Genomic DNA, 22,592 nt, shown 5'->3' with positions numbered 1-22,592 from the left:
GTGTCACTGGAGCTGTGGCTGAACCTTCCCTTCCCTCTGGAATTCCCTGCCTCCCCCTGATGCTTTGGGTTTTCTGTTTTCTGTTTTCCAGAATCTCTGCTGCTTGCTGTGTGACTCTGGAATTTCATGTCAGGTGTTGGTGAGTTCTGTTCTCAGGGCAGGGACAAAACAATTCCTTTCCAGCTGGAGAATCAAGGACAGCTGGGACCCAAAAATCAGAAACAATGGGAAGGGAAAGGGGGAAAAGCAGAGGGGCTGAGACTGCACAGCCTGGGGCTATGGGGGGAGCCCAATGTGAATTCACCCCAATAAAATTGACCCCGACTAAATTAACCCCAATATAACTGACCCAAATAAAACTGACCACGACTAAAATTGACCCCAACAAAATTGACCCCAACAAAATTGACCCCGACTAAAACTGACCCCGACTAAAACTGACCCCGACTAAAACTGACCCCGACATGTAGATGAACCAAAATTATTAAAATGTGAAAACTCGTGACCAAAATCCACCTTGGATTTGATTTGGATCCCGTGACCAAAATCCACCTTGGATTTGATTTGGATCCCGTGACCAAAATCCACCTTGGATTTGATTTGGGTTCAGCCCTGGCCGGGCTCTGGCACTGCCCAAGGTGAATCCTTCCAGTAAATATTAAAACCTTCCAATAAATTTGATATCGAGTACAATAAACCAATTTTACCCTTTTTTTTCTCAGCCTGCTGCGTGTCCCAGCTGGGACACAGAAGGAGCTGCTGGGGTTTTACCTTCGTCGCTGCGGGGCTGCTGGGGGAACATGTAATTGGTGAGCACTCGCTGCTTGGTCTCGGGGTGTGCCTCGGTCTGCAGGGGGATCAGAGCCTTGGACTGCAAAAAAAAAAAAAAAAAAAAGGGAAGAAAACCCATGAATTCCCGGGAATTGGGCAGGGAATTGCACAGGGTGCAGCTCTCCCCCGTGGAGAGTTCCTGTCCTCACTGCTGCATCCCAGAAATTTTGGAGATTTCTGTGCTCCCAGGCACAGAACCCCCCTGGAAAACACTGCTCTGGAGCTGGAACCTTGGAGAAGGCTTGGAAATGTGAATAATGAGTTAGGAAATGTGAATAATGAGTTAGGAAATCTGAATAATGAGTGAGAAATCACCAATGTGCAGTGGGTCAGGTGTGTGTGTTTTCACTGGGTGATGGGGTTTAAATTTGAGGTTTTTACAGTACAGCGGTGGGTTTGGGACAAGATGGAGAATTTGGGGTGGTGTCTTTTCCTTTGTTCATCTTCTTCCTCACAGAACTCAGGCAGTGACCTTGGGTTGGTCAAATGTCACTCTAAAGGTCACAAAAATCTATTATTGGGGCAAAAGGATCAATAATGGAGGTGTTAAACTTTTATTGGTTTGTTTGGCTTGAAGCAGCCTCAGCTGTTCCATTTCTCCCACTTCTAGCCAGGAGCTGGAGGTGCTGTCACACTTTCTGTAATTTCTGATAAAATACAATAAACATCCAAGCCTGAACACGAGAATCACCTCAATCGTGTTTCTGTTAATCCTGGCTCTAAAAAAACCCAAATAAAATAATAACAAATCCCTAATGAGGGGTGCAAAGCCCAGCCCACAGCCCCACACTCATTCCTGCAGCTCCTGTCATTCCCAGCAGAATTGCATTGGGAATTCTGCCTGGCTGCTGCAAGGAAAAAGGGATCAGACCTGGCACTGCACAATTAAACACCCCTAACAAAGAGTTAATTAATGACGAGGAGTTAATTCCTGTTGGCAGTTCACCTGGGAGGAAACCTGCACAGCAGAATCCCACGGAGAATTCCCGGAGAATTCCTGCTGTGCTGGGGATTTTTTCTCTTTGCTTTGCTCTACCCAAAGTCACTCTGATCCAGGAGGGAATGTCACAGCCCAGAGGATGGAAATCAACCCCTGCTATGCCACAGGAAAGTCAAAATGCTGGAAAATTTCGTATATTTAAAGGGCTGGGGGTGTTCTGTGCCTGGCAATGTTCATTTTTAAAATGGAAATCAGAGGGGGAAAAAAAACAACACCCCAAACCCCAGAATCCTCATTTAACACATTAAAATTTAATAATAATTTTCTATTACCCCCCCACCCCCCTTTCAGCTTTCACATTTTTGGCTCGGCTCTACAACTAAATGTACATTTCAGACTTTTTTTAGGGCTCAGCTGCTGCTGGAACCGTTGCATTTCTCAGGGTTCCTGTTGCATAATTCGGTTTAAAATAGAATCCCAAAGAATATCTGCTATAAACCAGAGTTTGTAAGGAACAAAGAAAGGCCCCCTCAGATTCCAAAGGCACAAAAAAAAAAAAATTGAATTTTCTCCAAAGCAAGACCCAAAGTGCATCTTTGAGCAGTTTGAACTCTCCCTGCCTGCAGAGGAGTTTAAAATGTGCAGGGATGGGAAAAGGGAGGAGGAAGCCAAGGATGGAGGAGCAAAGGGTGGGAACAGGAAAACAACGAGTTTGGGAACAAACATCTTCAATTTCTACTTCAAAAAATACTCCCTTTATTTACTGCTTTGCTAAGGAGGCAGAAGCTGATCCTGGCCAAAGAAATCCTGCAAAGGTGATTTTTTCTGTGGTAAAATAAAAAAAAAAAAAAAAGGACACCCAGCAGGATTTATGGGTGGATATGGAAATCTACAGCTGGGCTGGGAACAAAAACCCTTCCCAAATTTTTCTAAATCTTGTATTGAGTGACAGGGTCCATTGGCAGCTCCTTTCCTAAGGAAAATGGGAACATTTTGTATAATTTTTTAAAAAATAAATGTATTTTATCTATATATAATGGGAATATTTTAAAAAGCATTACCTGGTTGTCAGAGAGCCACAAGGCTGCCAGTTCTTTGAGTTTGGTGAAAGTGAAGGGCAAATTCTTCAGTCTGTAAAGGAGAATATTGGGACAAGGTGAATCCTTCATTTCCAAAAGAATTTCTTGAAAGATTTGAAAGCAGGGTGTTTATCACACTGAAATAGCTAAAACTTCACTGCCTCTTAAAAATCAATTTTACTGAAATACAATATTTTATCAATTATCCTGTTGTTATTATTACTATAATTATTGTTGTTGCTATTATTAATGCTATTATTATCATCATAATCATTATTATTATTATTATTATTGTGATTAATATTCCACATTAAGAGTTCTATTTGGAAAGTAGAACTGCTGACATCACATCCTCTGGTACTGAGGAGAGGCTGATATTTTCCTTTGGTTATAGTGCAATAAAATTAATAAAAAAATAAAATAAAGAAAAAAGAAAAATGTTTGGTCCCAGGGAGGTTTAGAGGAACCTCAGTGTCACTCACAGAGCTCCCTTTATTGGACACTGGAAGTTTGGAACAGAAATATTCCAAGATGATGGAAAATTCATTTTTGTTGGAATGCCAGACCAAAGATTAAAATAATATAAATATTCATAGTGAACCTAAACGACAAAATTAAATGGAGCAGGGGGAAAAAAAAAATAAATCAGTATTTTAATGAGACATTTAAACACAATTTCCTAAAAGGGATCTGGGAGTGGGAATGGGAATGGATGGCAGGATATTTGTGGATCTTCATTGATGTTTTTCCCATAACTCCTTCTGAGCAGGGTGTTTTTATAGGATCACGGAATCCAGCATGGGTTGGGTTGGGAGAGACCTTAAATCCCATTATCCCATCCCATTATTCCATCCCATCCCAGACAGCTGGTTTGGAAAGATTCACTTCCCAAAGCACTCCAGAAAAGCAGAGGAGATGATTCCTCCAGGTTCCAGGACAGTTCAGGCAGGTTTGGGGGTTGGCTCTGGGATTTGGGAAACCAGACCCCACTGAGGGGGAGCGGGAAGGGCACAGCTGTGATGTCCCATCCCATGGGACCAACAGCACATCCCACCCCATGGAATATCCCATGGAACATCCCATGGGACCAACAGCACATCCCATCCCATGGAACAAACACCCCATTCCATCCCAAGGAACATTCCATGGAACACCCCATTCCATCCCAAGGAACAGCACATCTCACCCCATGGAACACCACACTCCATCCTATGGGACACCCCATGGAACAAACACCTCATCCCATCCCATGGAACAGCCCAAGGAATACCACATTCTGTCCCATGGAACAAACACCACATCCTATCCCACGGAACAGCACATCCCACCCCATGGAAAACCCCATGGAACACCATACTCCATCCCATGGAATATCCCATGGAACAAACACCTCATCCTATCCCATGGAACATCACATTCCATCCCATGGAACATCACATCCCACACCACGGAACACCACATTCCATCCCGTGGAAAACCCCATGGAACAAATACAACATCCCATGCCATGGAACATTCCATGGAACACCACACTCCATCCCGTGGAACATCCCAAGGAATATCACATTCTGTCCTGTGGAACACCACATTCCATCCCACGAAAAACCCCATGGAACATCACATTCCATCCCATGGAACATCCCATGGAACAAACACCACACTCCATTCCAAGGAACACCACATTCCACCCCATGGAACACCCCAAGGAATACCACGTTCTGTCCCATGGAACAAACAGCACATTCCATCCCAAGAATACCCCAAGGAACAACACATCCTATCCCATGGAACATCCCATGGAACACCACACTCCATCCCATGGAACACCACATCCTATCCCATGGAACATCCCAAGAAATATCACATCCTGTCCTGTGGAACACCACATCCCATCCCATGAAAAACCCCATGGAACACCACACTCCATCCCATGGAACCAACACCCCATCCCATCCCAAGGAACAGCACATCCCACCCCACATCGCTGCCATGCTGGTCCCATCATCCCTTTTCTCCCCAGTGGGAATCCCAATCCTCTCCCAGCTCGGGCAGGAGCTGGGATTTTGCTGGAATCCAGGAAGTTGGGAGCCCTGAGTTGCCTCCCCACCCGGGTCAGTCCCTACACAGCAGTGTTGGAATCAGCAGGAAAATCACTGGGGAAAAAATGGGGAAAGAAAAGAAATGGGGAAAGAAATGGGGAAAGAAATGGGGAAAGAAATGGGGAAAGAAATGGGGAAAGAAATGGGGAAAGAAATGGGGAAAGAAATGGGGAAAGAAATGGGGAAAGAAATGGGGAAAGAAATGGGGAAAGAAATGGGGAAAGAAATGGGGAAAGAAATGGGGAAAGAAATGGGGAAAGAAATGGGGAAAGAAAGAAAAGGGAAAAAACCCCAAATACCTCCCATCATTTTCCTGCTTTCCAGGTTGGAAAAGGAGGCAGTGACCCCACTCAAGGTCATGGCAGGGATGGCTCCCTGCATTCCTAATTCCCAAAAAAATCCTGGATCAGCAGTGGCCCCTCTCCTGTCCCCTCCTTTGTGTCCCCACAGGGCAGAGGAGGGACCAGCCTTGGGAACATCCACCTGGAAATCCACTGGAACTGGGACAGGCCCACCCAGGATGGAATTTGTGCCACGGAATGGAATTGATGGAACTGAGTTAAGGAATTTTTAAACAATATTCCAGGGGGGTTCTCTGTGAGTTTCTATCATTTATATTTCATGTTCGACCTGAATCTCAGCAATGAAACTGGAAAATCCTTCCCTAATTTTTTGCTGAGTGTGGATGGTAATTCCTGGAGAGATAAATGGAAATATTGCAAATCCCCACGGATCAGTCCCAAGGAAATTCAGATTTTCCACGTGCCTGTGGCAGCACAGGAGATTTTAAACAGTTTATTTCTCATCCAAGCAAGGACAAACGAATTGACAAAAAAAAAAAAAAAACCTCTGCTGAAGGAAATGAAAAATGTTCTTTGGATTTCAGTGGATGCAGAATAACAAATCCCTGTTTCCTGATTCCCTGAGTATCAGCTTTTTAATCATTAAATATTACAAACCTATAGACAATATCTCTTTTTTTTTTTCCCCCATAGAAACAGCAGGAGATAAAAGAAGGAAATGGGTTTGAAGCTATTAAAACAAACCAAGATCCAGATTTTGGCCTTATTCAATTTTCTTGAAGTTTTCCTTTGGATGTCAAATGAACTGAGACCAAACCAGAAGGATTAAGAAAAAATTTCCTTTTAGTTTAAATAAATTAAATTATAATGATACTATTTTTAAACTAGAATTCTAAAGATAACTTTTTATTTTAAAATACACTTTAGAGACATGTATCTTTACAAAGAAAAAAAAGTTTAAATTGAAAAAAAAAATTAAATATGCTGAAAAAAAATTGCTGTACCTGTTATCACTCAGATTTAACACCCTCAGCTTCTGCATTTGGCCAATCTCATCAGGAAGAAATTCCAGTTTGTTGGAGCGCAGGGACATCACAGTCACGTTCTTACAGCTCCCAATCTGTGGGGATGGAAAAGCCAAAATGGGGGAAGGATGGAAAAGCCAAAATGGTGGGAACACAAATTAGAGGGCATGGGGTTTGAAATAGAAAAAATTGTGAAGTTTGTAAATAATAATAATAAAAACATAAATAATAGAAAATCATAAAGTTTGTTATCATTTTTCATCTCAGGAGGTGGCTAAATTGAGTTTTACTGAGAGGCACAAAAGTCAGAAAATCCAGAATTCAATTAGAAAATGACATTTTTCCCATTGGCAGGAACCTCGGGGAATGCCTGGGGTTCTTCACAGGGATATTCCCAAATTCCCATGGATTTACTGCTCCCTTTGACCACCGAATATTTGGAATATTTGCTCTTGCACACCGAGACAACGCAACTGCCTGACTGGATGGTCTGTGTGTGGGGACAGGGATGGAATTCTGGCTCCCCCAGGATATTCCAGCCTGGAATTGGGGACAGGGATGGAATTCTGGCTCCCCCAGGATATTCCAGCCGGGAATTGGGGACAGGGATGGAATTCTAGCTCCCCCAGGATATTCCAGCCGGGAACTGGGGACAGGGATGGAATTCTAGCTCCCCCAGGATATTCCAGCCGGGAATTGGGGACAGGGATGGAATTCTAGCTCCCCCAGGATATTCCAGCCGGGAACTGGGGACAAGGATGGAATTCTGGCTCCCACAGGATATCCCAGCCTGGAATTGATAGCAGGGATGGAATTCTGGCTCCCCCAGGATATTCCAGCCGGGAATTGGGTGTGGGATGAGCTCTCACCTCCCTGGGCAGCTCGGGGAGGAAGTTCTCGTCCACGGCCAGGGTGCGCAGGTTGTGCAGGTACCCGATGGTGGAGGGCAGCGACTCCAGCTCGTTACAGCTGCAGTCGAATTCCTCCAGCAGGGACAAACTGGAACGGGAAACCCCTGGTTAGAGGGGTGAACACCCCCAAAAATACCCCCAAAACCATCCCCAAAACTCAGGGGGTTCAGCAACCAACTGTCTTAGGTTCCAGCACAGGATGTGCCCAGCACAGTCTGGATTCTGTCCCCAGCTGTTCACCCAGCTGTGGCAGTGATCCTGATCTCTGTGGGGATCTCTGCTGTTCATGTTCCAGCTGTTCACCCAGCTGTGGCAGTGATCCTGATCTCTGTGGGGATCTCTGCTGTTCATGTTCCAGCTGTTCACCCAGCTGTTGCAGGGTTCTTTATCTTGCCCACAGCCCATCCTCCCTCCAGGAGATCTCTCCTGTCCATGGCCATGCAGTCCCAGGGCAGGGCTGATCAAATTCCATCATCCCATGGGGAGATGCTCCAGCCAGGGCAGGAGCCGAGCATTTCCTACCCAGATCAAAGGGGAGATTTGGAACAGCAGAGCAGCCTTTTCCCACTGCATCCCAGAGGAAAACCAGAGCCTTGCACATCATCCCTGCAGCTTTGGAGGAAAACTGCACCTTGTGCAGGAGCCCTGCTCCAGCAGAACCACATCTGTCACTGCAGGAGGATGCAGCCACCATGGAATGGGACTGCACCAACCCTGACTGACTGACGGGGGCACCTTGGATTCTCCCTCTGCCCCTGCTCTGGGTTTGTTCTCTGCAATGCTGCATTTATATTTTAATTTTCCCAGTAAAGAACTGTTATTCCTATTCCCATTTCTTTGCCTGAGAGCCCCTGAATTTCAAAATCAGAATAATTTGGAGGGAGGGGGTTTACATTCTCCATTTCAAAAAAAGAAGCTTCTGCCTTTCTTGGCAGACACCTGTCCTTCAAACCAAGACACCAACCCAGGTTTGGGTTGGGAGGGACCCTAAAGCTCCTCCAGGGCCATGGGCAGGGACCCCTCCCACTGTCCCAGGATTCTCCAAGCCTTGGACACTTGCAGGGATGGGGCAGCCACAGCTCCACCTGTGCCAGGTCCTTCCCATCCTCCTCCTCCTCCTCCTCCTCCCTCATCCCAGCTCTTCCAGCTCCAAGCCCTTCCCTCTGGTTCTTCCACTCCAGATCCCGCTAAAATCTGGGAATACCAATCTGCCCCAAACACCCCCCCCCCAGCACCAAGCCCTGCCCCAGGCCCAGCTGTGGGGTCCTGAATTCCTCCTGGCACCTTCCCACCCACGCAGATCCCACAGGGAACATCTCGGTGACTGAACGGGAATCCCAGATTTTGTGGGGAATGTTTGACTAAGCCGGGCCTATTGTGCACTCTGAGAACCACCACGGGTTCAATCCTTTGAACAGAAATCCCCAAAAAACGAGGGTGGAGCTCCCCAGCAGAGCACGGAGTCAGCATGGAAGTGGTGTGGTGGAGGAATCCCAGAGGGAACGTTCCCTCCTCCGCATTGCCAAGCCCCGTGTGACAAGAACGGGCTCTGCTGCCGTGCTCCACCGCTGGAATTTGGGAGAAAGGGAACCAGCAGGAATCCATGCAAAGGGATGAGTCAGAGCCGAGCTCATTGTGATGTGTGGGAGACTCTGCCCTCGTTAAAGGACAGGGAAATTTTTCACTGCACAAGTGAAAAAAATGTGGAGATCCCAGGTGATGCCAGCTCAGAGCAGTGGCCGTGCCTTTGGAAATGTGATTAAAGCTCCACGAAAAACACTGAAGAGATGCTGGGTTAAAAAAAAAAAAAAGGGGGATTTCTCTTCAACTGCAGCAATTCAATAAATAAATTAAAAAAAAAATTAAAAAGTTTTAGAACACGACTCCCCAAATTGCTGCAGCTGGATTTAAATCCATCTTTTTGCAGCATCCAAGAGATCTTGGAGCCTTCTGAGCTTTCACTTGGATAAAAATTTGCTGCTCCACCGAGATTTGGGGAGCAAAGATTTGTCCTTCAGCGATTCCCATCAGCAGCTCCCCATGAAAATCCCACAAACCTGAAGCAGCCCAAGGATGGATGCTGCAGCTGGAACAGGTCACAACCATGAATTATTTTTCCCTAAAGGCATCACAACCAATTTTTATTGGAACAGGCATTTTATTGGAGCAGCCTGGCATGCAGGGAAATGTCCCCGCCCTGGCAGGGGAAGGGTTGGGATCGTTCTGGAGGATTTTGGGAAGCCCCAAAATGAAGGAGGCAGAGCCATGGGAGCTGCAGAGCATCCCCAGTGCTCTCCATGATCCCAGCCCCTGGAATCCTCCTGGATTCCTGCGTTTGTAAAAGTTTTCCCGAAAATTTTCATCCTTAAAGAGTGCCAAGAATAGAATAATTACGAGAAAAAAAAAAAAAGCTAGTTGAAGAAAAGGATTTTTATGTAGTAATCTAAATTCCATTCTCCCGAGCAGGTGATCACTGTAACATCAAAGCCACAAGGAAACTTTCTCGTAAAAAAATCCCTTAAAGAGAAGAAAAAGAAGTCTCTTCTTCCAAATAAATTGGTGAAAGTCTATTTTAAAAGTAGTAAACTGACTAAATTATTTTCTGTGCGTTTTCAGTGTAAAAAAAAAAAGTGTATGAGAGAAAAAAAAAGTCTGAAGTTTTATTCTAAGCTTTTTTTCTCATAGTTTCTAATAAGGAAGTTTCTCTTTGTACCATTTAAAGTTAAGCCTACAATCCTGTCTCACAAAAAAAAAAATCAAATTAACAAAAAAATTAACAACAAAAATTCAAATTAACAAAAAAAAATCAAATTAATAAACCAAAACCACTACATTTTCCTTCTGAGGTTTCTGTCAAACATTCAAATCTGAAGATTTGAAACGATTCAAATATTTTAGGAACTCTCCATCCTTGTGAGGTCACAGCCAGATCCTTCCCTGGCTGTTGCCATGGGAACAGATGGATTTTTTTTTTTTTTTCCCCCAAATTCTTCTACTTTTAGCTGCTCTGCTCATCCAAATCCATTCACACCGAAATCTTTGGTTCTCCACTTGGAAAACCGGATATATTTGATATATTTTACCTTTTTTCCCCCCTTGCACTGAAAAATCCCCAAGTTTAAAATTGCTGCTCCAAATTTAAATGTCACAACCCGGGGGTTGGAAATTTTTTTCGTAATTCGGTATATTCGTCTTTTTTTTTTTTTTTTTTAATATTTGAAAACCCACACTTCTCGAGGAGAGGGGGGGAAAAAATATTTGAATTAAAAATTACAAATCTTGGACTCACTTTCCAATGGCATTGGGCAGGATTGTGAGCTGGTTGTCATCCACTTTCAGAGTTGTCAGTCTCTTCAACAACCCTGCAGGAAAAAAAAAAAAAAAAAGATGGATAAAAAAAAATTCCCCTGGGGATTTCCTGGAATCCCAGAGGCACTGATTTCTAACCCTGCTCTGGATTTATTTTAGGAAATATCTTTCCAAATGGATTTATACCTGCTAAATACCCTCTAAAAAAAAAACAAAAAAACCAAAAAAACCCAATCTGGGTAGAAAACCATGGAATAAAAATCCTGGGATTGCTGGGAAGAAGCAGAAGAACAAGATGGAAAATAAGAAGAGAAGACACCCAGTAAGAGTGTCATTAATTAGCAGCGTTAATTAGCAATCCACGTTGGATTTTGAGTAAATTGATGTAAAATGGAAGAATTTTCCAGTTCAAAGGGAAAAGGGCTCAGGACTGTGAGGAAATGTCCCGTGGGCAGGGGGATGTCCCGACAGCCACTCAGATCCCAAATAATCCAGGGAATCCATGAAAATAAAATAAAATAAAGTAAAATAAAATAAAATAAAAATTCATATTTTGAATGCTTTCCTTTTTGTTTCCCTTTTCCATTGTGAATGAGCAGCAATCCCATCGTGGCTCTCGTGCTGATTTTTACGTTTAAATCAAATTAATTTTTTTTTCTTTTTTGGCTTCTTTTCCTTTAAAGAGGAAACCAGGTGGGTCAAATCCTTCCAACCAGGGAATATTCTGCTCCTGGATTTACAAAGTGGGAATAACGGGCAGGCAGAATTTCCTGCCATTCAATGCCAAAGGAGGCAGGAAATGCTCCGTGATTAGAAAAATCCTATAATTAAAAAAAAAAAAAAATTAAAAGAATTAAAAAAAAAATTTAAAAAAATTAAAAATCTCTAGAATGGAAAGGAATGCTCACCTATGGAATCTGGAAGCATTTCCTGCCTCCTTTGGGATTGAATGGCAGGAAATGCTCTGTGATTAGAAAAATCCCATTACTCCAAAAAAAAAAACCAAAAAAACCTCACCACCAACAAAAAAAATTAAAAAAAATTTAAAAAAAATGTAAAAAATTAAAAAAAAATATGTAAAAAATTAAAAATCTATAGAATGGAAAGGAATGCTCACCTATGGAATCTGGCAGCATTTCCTGCCATTCAATCCCAAAGGAAGCAGGAAATGCTCCGTAATTAGAAAAATCATATAACTAAAATACCAAAAAACCACAACAACAACAACCAATTTTTTAAAATTTAAATATCTATAGAATGGAATCTTCACCTATGGAATCTGGAAGCATTTCCTGCCTCCTTTAGGATTTAATAGCAGGAAATGCTCCGTGATTAGAAAAATCCCATAATTCCCTCCCAAAAAAATAAAAAAAAAAAAAAAAAGAAGAAAATTTTTTAAAATTTAAATATCTATAGAATGGAATCTTTACCTATGGAATCTGGAAGCATTTCCTGCCTCTTTTGGGATTGAATGGCAGGAAATGCTCCGTGATTAGAAAAATCCCATAATTCCCTCCCAAAAAAATAAAAAAAAAAAAGAAAAAAGAAAATTTTTAAAAATTTAAATATCTATAGAATGGAATCTTCACCTATGGAATCTGGAAGCATTTCCTGCCTCCTTTGGGATTTAATGGCAAGAAATGCTCCGTGATTAGAAAAATCTTGGAATAAAAAAAAAAAAAAAAATAAAAAAAAAAAAAAAAAAAAAAAATTAAAAATTAAAAAAAAATTAAAAATTTTTAAAAATCTCTAGAATGGAAAGGAATGCTCACCTATGGAATCGGGCAGCTGCTGCAGCATGTTGGAGGAGAGGAGGAGATCCTCCAGCCCCTCACAGCCCGAGATGTCCAGGTCCACTGTCTCGATCCTGTTTTTGGACACATCCAGGTACACGAGCTGTTTTAACTTCCCTATAGACTTAATAGCACGTGAGACAGAGTTATTGAGCAGCTAGAGCTGTTAATTAGAGCGTTAATTAATTACAGACAAACACACAAACCCAGCTGATCTGGGGTTTTCTCAGCACCCTTCGTGTTGTTGTTCTCCCCGGGGTGGGCTCGGCCTCAAAGGAGCAAAATTAAACCCCCGCCCCCCAAATTAATTAATGTGCTCCAAATTAATCAAATCTGCTAAATTAATCAAATCTGCTGGATTTTGGCGTTCCCGGGCATGCAGTTAAATTATTTCTCCATCTGGATCCGGATCCAAGGGATGTTCCCAATTCCCACCTCCCACCAGGCAGGTGGAGCTTTTCCGTGTCGAACCATTCCCTTAACTTTTATAATTAATTAATTAATTAATCAATCAACTAATTGGCGACTCTCTGCACCCGCCCAAGGCAACGCACGTGCAGGTGTTGCCTGGCAGGTAAAACAGGTCACCAAATGACCCAACAATTCCCTAAAATAAATGTCCATACCCCAGGTAGAACTTGCAAGGAATTATTGTCCATCCACAGCTCCTTTAGGTTCTGGATTTGTTCAAGAACCTCAGGCTGAGGAAAAGAAGAAATAAATTATGGGCGGCTAAATAAAGCAACGTGTCTTTTGTTAAATAAAAATCGATGTTTTCTTAAAAAAAAATAAAAATAAAGCTTCCCCTTTTTCACTTCCCTTGGGGTTTTTTTATGACCCACCTGAGCCTTCCAGGTGTTTAAGGACAGGAGGGGAAAGTTCCCTGTGAGCAATTTAACCACTTTTTATTGTAAAATTTGAGAACTTTTTGTAAAAAAAAAAAAAAAAAAAGAGCCCAAAGGACACATCCTGGGGAGATTTGGCAGAGAATGGGCACTGGTAAAACCTGGAATTGCAAAATTCAACTTTAATCTCTTTTATTCCCTTTAACCCTTCAGGGTATTGGTGAGAAGAGCTAAAAAAAAGCAATTCCCTAAATCACTCCTCACTCCTTCCAGCTGTGAAATTCCAGAGTGACAAATCCAGCTCACAAATATTCCTCAGCTTTCCTCAGCAGTGTTTTCCTTTCCCACAAAACATTTTCCACAGCAAAACATCGCTCGGAATTTGCCTTCGCCCTCTCAAGTTGCAGAGATTTTATTTTATTTTTTTTTTCCAAAGCCTGCCAGAACCTGCTATTAAATATTCCAGGAAATAATATTCCATTCCAAATCAGGGTCCAGCATTTGGAAGCAGTACAATTCCCCTGGAATTATTCCAGCAAAGGCAGAAACCAATGGACCTGCAGACCCTAAGAGAGACCTCGAGTCGTCCCACGTGGTCTGGTTTGGAATGTTGCCATTCCCAGGAAAAATCGGATTTTTCCATTTGCCCAGGGAATCTGGGAGAAGCTCTTGGTGCCTCATCAGATGAGCAGAACTCATTCCTTGTTTTCCACCTCTCCACACAACGAGTTCCTATTCAAAACTAGCGGTGAGCATTTTTAAGGATGATTAATTTTGCCTCCGTTAATTCCATGGAAATTCTGCTGTCCTCCAATGATTAAAACCACTTCTCATTTCCAGGCTCAATTGATTAATGGCCATTTGATGCCATTTGTTCCCGTGCTGATGAATGTTTCTTTATCCCTCTGGAGTGCTCACGGGCTGAGGTCATTATGGAAAATCATCATTTCCCCCCCTCTCAGCTTTAATTTGCTCTTCAATCCCTCTCATTAACAGACACCTTTCTGCAAGGCCCGCACGGAGCACGCTCTGATGGGGAATTCCTTGCACTGGAATTTCCCAGGGTGATGGAATTTCCCATCATGGAATTTCCCACATGATGGCACACCATGATCCAGAGGAGATCTCGTGGATGGGCAGGTGTTAAAGTGCCATTAAAACCTCATTTTCTCTGTTAGAAATGCTTTGGGTTTGGGTTTGTTCGGGGAATATTCTCATTTTCCATAGAAGTGGCTGCAATTGGAATCGAGTAGAATGGGAATAGGAGTGGAATAAAATATAATAGAACAACAATAGAATAGCAACAGGAATAGAATAGGGATAGGGATGGGAATAGGAATAGGAATAGGACACATTTGGAACAGGAACAGGAATAGGAACAGGAACAGGAATAGAAACAGGAATAGGAACAGGAATAGAAACAGGAACAGGAACAGGAACAGGAATAGGAACAGGAACAGGAATAGGAACAGGAACAGGAATAGAAACAGGAATAGGAACAGGAACAGGAACAGGAATAGGAACAGGAATAGGAACAGGAATAGAAACAGGAACAGGAACAGGAACAGGAATAGGAACAGGAACAGGAATAGGAACAGGAATAGAAACAGGAACAGGAACAGGAATAGGAACAGGAACAGGAATAGGAACAGGAATAGAAACAGGAACAGGAACAGGAATAGGAACAGGAACAGGAATAGGAACAGGAACAGGAATAGAAACAGGAATAGGAACAGGAACAGGAACAGGAACAGGAATAGGAATAGAAGAGAATAGAATAAAATATAATAGAACTGCAATAGAAGAGTAACAGGAATAGAATAGGGATAGGGATGGGAACAGGCACAGGAATAGGAATAGGAATAGAACAGAATAGAATAAAATAGAATAGAACTGCAATAGAATAGCAACAGAAAAAGGATAGGGATAGGAATAGGCACAGCAATAGGAAAAGGAATAGGAATGAAAATAGGAACAGGAATAGGAATAGGGATAGGGATAAGAAAAGGACAGAAAACGAATGGGAACAAGAATAGGAACAGGAATAGGAATAGGAACAGGAATAGGAATAGGACAGAAAACGAATAGGAACAAGAATAGGAACAGGAGTAGGGATAGGAACAGGAATAGGAACAGGAACAGGAATAGGAATAGGAACAGGAACAGGAACAGGAATAGGAATAGGAATAGGACAGAAGACGAATGGGAACAAGAATAGGAACAGGAGTAGGGATAGGAATAGGAACAGGAATAGGAAGAGGAAAAGAACAGAATAGAATAAAATGGAATAGAACGGCAACAGGAATAGAATAGGAGCAGGAAAAGGAACAGGAAAAGAAATAGGAATAGGAATAAACAGAAATAGGAACAGGAACAGGAAAATAACAGAATAGAAGAAAATACAATAGAACAGGAACAGGAATAGGAACAGGAACAGGAACAGAAATAGGAACAGGAACGGGGATAGGAACAGGAATAGGAACAGGAATAGGAATAGGAACAGGAATAGGAACAGGAATAGGAACAGGAACAGGAATAGGAACAGGAATAGGAACAGGAACGGGGATAGGAACAGGAATAGGAACAGGAACGGGGATAGGAACAGGAACAGGAACAGGAATAGGAACAGGAATAGGAACAGGAACGGGGATAGGAACAGGAATAGGAACAGGAATAGGAATAGGAACAGGAACAGGAATAGGAACAGGAATAGGAACAGGAACAGGAACAGGAACAGGAACAGGAACAGGAATAGGAACAGGAATAGGAACAGGAACAGGAACAGGAATAGGAACAGGAATAGGAACAGGAATAGGAACAGGAATAGGAACAGGAACAGGAACAGGAACGGGAATAGGAATAGGAACAGGAACGGGGATAGGAACAGGAATAGGAATAGGAACAGGAACAGGAAAAGAACAGAATCGAATAAAATAGAATGGAACAGCAACAGGAAGAGGAACAGGAGAGAAGAGAACCAGGAGGGTTTTTCAGTGACCACCCAGTCCAGCTCCCTGACCAAACCTTCAAGGCTTTTATTCAGGGAATTGCCCAAATGTTTTGGACATTTTGGGACATTTTGGGACATTTTTTGGGACATTTTTGGGACATTTTTGGACATTTTGGGACATTTTTGGAGCAGCTGCCTGGAAAATGAGTTAAATTGGGAATTCTGGCCCTGACAGGGGGATGGGATCAGCCCCGTCCTGATCTGTCCCTCGTGGGAATTGATGGAATTTATAGAATTTATGGAATTTTTGGGATTTGTGGAATTGATGGAATTGATGGATTTCATGGAATTTATGGAACATTCTCCACTTCTTTCCAAATCCAATCCACCCTACCAGGAGGAGATGCTCTGGATTTGGGGAGGATTTAAATTCAAATTAATTAATTAAAATTCCCAGCAGCACTCCCGAAAATTCCTCTCCGTGTATCCACCCTGAATATTTTTAATCAGAAATTGGAGTGAAATCCTCTTTTTTTTTTTTAATTTTTTTTTTTTTCCTGCATGGAATAAACGAGCAGCCTGGAACAGATGCAGAGATTTTGATTTTGCTGCGGATTTTTTTTGGCACCGGGTGACATTTCAGGGTTTTGTTTAAAATGGAATTATTTCAGTTTTAACTAAAGCCGCAGGAAATATTATTTTGTAGGATTTTGTAGGATTGTAATCCCCGAGCCTGATTTTCCATGGGACAGCATCTCCTGTGCCGGAAACAGAAAATTCCCAAAGGATTTAAATCTTGGGGGAAATTAATTTTGATTTTCTTTTTTTTTTTGGGAAAAAAACCTCGCGGAATGAACAGGGAATTGTGGAATTACAGAACTCCAGGCTGTTTTTTTTTTTTATGTTGGAGGGAAATATTTCCTTTACCCAAAATCCCACAAAACTTTTCCAGTGAAAAGTTGAATTTCCCCAAGGGCAGAGCATCCAAAAATCTCCATTTTTTTTTTTTTTTTCCATAAAAATTGGGGAATTGAAGTTGAAGGATTTCTTACCAGCTCGGAGAATTCGTTATTGCCCAGGTCCAGCCTCTCCAGCTGAGTCAGTTTGTGCATTGACCTGCAAAAAAAAAAAAAAAAAAAAAAAAAGGAAAATCCGATTTTTTTGGTGGGATGAAAATAAAGCTGCATTGATAATCTGATGGTAAAAAAAAAAAAAAAATTAAAAAAAAATTTAAAAAAATAAAAATTGCACCGGCTTGGTGCTGATGCAAATTTTAATGATGTGTTTTATATGATATAATGTAATGTAATATAATCAAATATAATGTAATGTAATTAATATAATGTAATATAATATAATTATATATTAATATATTAGAATATATGTATTTATATATATAAAATAGATATTCTATAAATAATATATAGTACATAATATTAATATAATAGATTGTATAATATAAAATATAATATATAATATTAATATAATATAACTATATATTCATATATTAGAATATATAAAAATAGAAATAAAAATAGATATTCTAGAAATAATTTTTGTGTATTTGCTCAGGGAAAACGCCTCATGTTATATCAATAAATGATTAAATAACAGAAATTTTGGGTTTTTTTTGGGGAGATTTCTGCATTTGTTGTGTTTTTTTTTTTTTTTTAAATAAACCATTAAAAGCCAGGTCCCCCCTGCTCTGAGGCTCAGATTTAATCAAATTCCAAATCAATAAATCGAATTTTTGCCTTTGTTTCCATGGATAAAACAGGAGCAGGATTTTATCCCAAGTGCAGAAATTCTTTTTAAACCCAAAAGGACCAAAATGAACCAAACTCCACCCTGGGTTTGGGGGGGGGGGGGGTGTGTGTAATTAAAAAAAAAAAAAAAAAAAAAGATAAAAATAATTAAATGATTTGACATGAACTGCAGAGGCCTCCTGAGGCAATCAGATCCTAATCACAAAATTAGCATAACCTTAATTGCTGTCATCTAAAATATCAAATCCATTTTATCTCTGTAATTAGTACCAGAGGTAAAATTGATTATTATTATTATTATTAAAAAAAAAAAAATGAAATTATCCGAGCCCCTGCTCCAGCATTTCAACCCGGGAGAGCTGCTGTGGTTTTATTGCCAGAAAATTCCGTTTTTCCTTGGTTAAAAAAAAAGGAAATCAACTCCAAGAAAAACAGGAATTAAACTCCAAAAGAATCAGGAATTAAACTCCAAAAAACCCAGGAATTAAACTAAAAAAAAAAAAAAAAAAAATCAGGAATTAAACTCCAAAAAACCCAGGAATTAAACTAAAAAAAAAAAAAAAAAAAAATCAGGAATTAAACTCCAAAAAAATCAGGAATTAAACTAAAAAAAAAACCAAAAAAAAAAAGAATTAAACTCCAAAAAAATCAGGACTTAAACTCCAAAAAACCAGGAATTAAACTAAAAAAAACCCCAAAAAATCAGGAATTAAACCCCAAAAAATCAGGAATTAAATGCTTCAGGAACAGGAAATAAACTGAGTAGAAATTGGAAATAAATTCCACAGAAATAGAATTTTTGCATTTTTCATTTCCTTTCACCCTTTGGAGCAAAGTCTCGGCTGCAGAAAACCCAAAAATTTGTAAATTTGCAAATTTTTAATTTTTTTTTTTTTCCTTCTGAACTCCTGAAAGCAATCGGGAATATTCAGGAATATCCTGATTTTTTTTTTTTTTTTAATTTTAATTTTTTCTTTTTGGATTCCTTAGAACAATCAGGAATATTCAGGAATATCCCTGATTTTTTTTTTTTTAATTTTAATTTTTTCCTTCTGAACTCCTGAAAGCAATCAGCAATATTCAGGAATATCCCTGATTTTATTTTATTTTATTTTATTTTATTTTATTTTATTTTATTTTATTTTATTTTATTTTATTTTATTTTATTTTCCTTTTGGTTTCATTAGAGAAATCAGGAATATTCAGGAATATCCCTGATTTTTTTTTTTTTTTTAAATAATAATAAAAAAAAAATTCCAAATTTTTCAATTTTTGTGGGACAAATCAGAGCTTTCATAAAAAAAAAATCTGCAATTTCCCAAATGGATCCTGGGAAACGCTCAGTGATAATTTCTGATCAAACCACGGGAAATAAATGACGGAAAAAAATTCGGGATTTTATGGCAGAACCGAGCGAGGATCTTTGGGTTAAACACGAAATTTTCCTTTTTTTTTTAGGGAAAAATTCAGGGAAAATTCCGATTTTAGGGAAATTTTTGCCATTTCTGCCCCAATTTTGGAGCCTTTTGCATCCAGTTCCTACGGATACATCCCAGAATAATCTGGATTTAGCAGGAAAAAAACCCAAATTTTGAAGAAAAAACACATTCCATCCTGTCGATGCCAAAATGCTGAATTTTTCCTCAAAATGTGATTTTTTTTTTTTTTCCTAAATATTTTAGAAATTTTTTCACGATATTTTCTGAACGTTCTCAAGCTCATCATTTCTGCAGCGTGGAAGAGATGGGGGGAAATAAAAAAAAAAAAAATTAAAAATAAAATCGGATTTTTTGATAATTTTCGTCCACTTAAGCCTCACTTAAATAATCCTGAGCGGAAGGGACTCAATTATTAAAAATTCATCTTAAAATATTGGATATTTCTGTTAAAATATCAGATATTTAAAATTAATTTTAATTAATTTAAATTTAAAATGTCAAATGTTGGCTTTTGGGATCAACCATTGTTTGTCCTCCCTGAGATCATGGAATCATTAATATTTTTTTTTTTAATTTTTTTTTTTGTTGTTGTTGTTTGGTTTGGTTTTTTTTGTTTTGTTTATTGTTTTTGTTTTGTTTTGTTTTGGTGGTTTGTTTTTTTTTTTTTTTTGGTAAAAATTTTCAGTAGAATTTATTTTATAAACGCAAAAAAAAAAAAATTAAAATATCACAGAAATATTCAAATATTTGGCGCTTTTGGGAGCTGCAGGTGAAAAAATGTGAATATTGTGAATAAATGTGAATATTTTGAATAAATGTGAATAAATGTGAATAAATGTGAATAAATGTGAATATTGTTTAAATGTGAATAAATGTGAATAAATGTGAATATTGTGAATAAATGTGAATAAATGTGAATAAATGTAAATAAATGTGAATAAATGTGAATAAATGTGAATATTGTTATTGTGAATAAATGTGAATAAATGTAAATAAATGTGAATAAAGAGCCCAGCACTTACTTTGGTAGAGTTTTCAAGTGGTTTTCTCTTAATTCCAAAATTCGCAATTTGACAAGTCTGGAAAGAGGAGAGGAAAGAAGAAATACAATCAAAAAAATCCACCAGGATGGTTTGAAATCGTTTATTTTCATTTAAAAAAATTTATTTTTATTTTTTTTTTTTTTTTAATGCAGAATAATCCAATGTCCAGTTCTCGTGGGGCTGGATCTGGCACAAAAAAAAAAAAAAAAAGAATTAAAATAATAATTCAATGTAAAATCACATGAAGAGCTCTGACATTTATCAGGTTTTTTGTTTTTTTTTTCTCAGCAATTTAAAATTTATTTTATTCGTGACTCCAACAAGGCAAACACAGGAAAATTTGGGGAAAAAAACCTCAATAAAATAATATATAATATAATATAATATAATATAATATAATATAATATAATATAATTATAATATAATATAATTAATATAATATAATATAATATAATATAATATAATATAATATAATATAATATAATATAATGTAATATAATGTAATATAATATAATAAATATAATATAATATAATATAATATAATATAATATAATATAATATAATATAATATAATATAATATAAATAATTAAAATACGTTGTGTAATGTAATATAATGTAATAGAATAGAAGAGAATAATTTTATAATATTATAAATTATATACTATAATATTATTATAGTATGTACTATTTATTATTACATATTAAATATTAAATATATATTATTTATATTACATTACATTACATTATATTATATTATATTACATTATATTTTTGCTTTTTGCAAATATTCAAATCAATGCTATGTGTCCAACGCTGGAAAATTTGGCTGAATTAATAAAATTTCTTTTAGTTCTGCTTTTAACAACACTTAGAAACAATAGTGTGAGAAATATATTTTAATTTTGATAAATTTATTTTTAGTGTGATAAATTTATTTTTAGTGTGATAAATACATTTTTATTTTGATAAATTTATTTTTAGTGTGATAAATTTATTTTTAGTGTGATAAATAGATTTTTATTTTGATAAACCATATTTTTAGTGTGATAAATATATATATATACATTTTTTTTTTTACTATCACACGGTGATTTAAAAAGCTTTTTATTCATGGGACTGAGAGAATGAGAAAAAATAATCCGGAAATTTTTCACACTCTTGGATTTTCCAATCTGGATGAAGAACATCAGAATTTCGGGGAAGGAATTTATCCATCAGGGAGTTACCACAGAATGGAGCCACCAAAAAAAAAAAATTAAATAAAATTTGATTTACAGGTTGGGGGGGGGATGATTTTGAATAATTCATGAAGGTTCATGAATATTCAATAGGTCGATGAAAAGAAATGTTCTCTGAATTAATGTGCTCAGCACCTGGCCATTGAAACCTTTTATTTTATTGGCTTTTCTTATTTTTTATTGTCTTTTCTTGTTTTTTTCTTGTTTTTTCCTGGTTTTTTTTCTTGTTTTTCTTGGTTTTTTCTTGTTTTTTCTTGTTTTTTCTTGTTTTTTCTTGTATTTTCTTGTATTTTCTTGGTTTTTTTCTTGTTTTTTTTTCTTGTTTTTCTTGGTTTTTTCTCTTGTTTTTTTTCTTGTTTTTTTTTTAATTGTTTTTTTCTTGTTTTTCTTGGTTTTTTTCTTGTTTTTTTTTCTTGTTTTTTCTTGTTTTTTCCTGTTTTTTCTCTTGTATTTTCTTGGTTTTTTCTTGGTTTTTTCCTTGTTTTTTCTTGTTTTTTTTCTTGTTTTTTTTTTCTTGTTTTTTCTTGTTTTTTCTTCTTTTTTTCTTCTTTTTTCTTCTTTTTTCTTCTTTTTTCTTGTCCTTTCTTCACCTTTTGATAATTTCCCAGGAACCTGCTCCTCTTTTCTCTGCTGCTCCCTCTCCCAGCCCGGACACCGCATCAAGGACGAACCTCCCCAAAATCCCCAATCCCAACCCTCGCTCTCCCCACGCCTCTTTGGGCTGAAAACCCCAAAATTTTATTTTATTTATTTATTTTTTTTTTAAATAATTTTGAATGATTTCATTTGCCAAGCCGGGTTCAAACAGGAACGTGCTGCGGTGATTCACTCTTACCTTCCAAAATTAGCCGGGAGAAATTCCAAAAAAGCGTCGTTGAGATAGAGCTGGGTCAGGTTTAGAAGTTGTGTGAAACCATCTGGCAACCTAAAAAAAACCAAAAAAAAAACAAAATAAAAAAAAAATCCCCGGAGCCACCCTCAGCGCTCACCCCGAGTTGCCACGGAGAAAATAACAATGAAT

The 22,592-nt window shown here is 38.4% G+C and overlaps 1 protein-coding gene across 6 annotated transcripts in view; it reads right to left on the bottom strand.

Annotated features, from left to right (window-relative positions):
* Positions 1-22,592, bottom strand: part of LRRC7 (leucine rich repeat containing 7) — a 100,224-nt gene that overhangs the window by 29,253 nt on the left and 48,379 nt on the right. For all 6 annotated transcript variants that reach the window (XR_015805293.1, XR_015805292.1, XM_088169577.1 and 3 more), the window contains exons 5-14: positions 22,407-22,496; positions 20,312-20,368; positions 17,137-17,200; positions 12,916-12,990; positions 12,269-12,413; positions 10,477-10,549; positions 7,146-7,275; positions 6,256-6,371; positions 2,833-2,902; positions 772-871 (exon numbers count right to left, since the gene is read on the bottom strand). Coding sequence is in view for 4 of the 6 variants with exons in the window: in XM_088169577.1 (XP_088025703.1) it covers positions 772-871; positions 2,833-2,902; positions 6,256-6,371; positions 7,146-7,275; positions 10,477-10,549; positions 12,269-12,413; positions 12,916-12,990; positions 17,137-17,200; positions 20,312-20,368; positions 22,407-22,496 (920 nt within the window). In the remaining 2 variants the exon portion in view is untranslated. The remainder of the gene's footprint in view (positions 1-771; positions 872-2,832; positions 2,903-6,255; positions 6,372-7,145; positions 7,276-10,476; positions 10,550-12,268; positions 12,414-12,915; positions 12,991-17,136; positions 17,201-20,311; positions 20,369-22,406; positions 22,497-22,592) is intronic.

The sequence above is a fragment of the Sturnus vulgaris genome, chromosome 9 (genome assembly GCF_052056855.1).
Source record: "Sturnus vulgaris isolate bStuVul1 chromosome 9, bStuVul1.hap1, whole genome shotgun sequence".
NCBI classification, from domain to species: domain Eukaryota; kingdom Metazoa; phylum Chordata; class Aves; order Passeriformes; family Sturnidae; genus Sturnus; species Sturnus vulgaris.
Note: the sequence above shows the minus strand (reverse complement) of the source record. Positions and strands in the feature narration are given on the sequence as shown.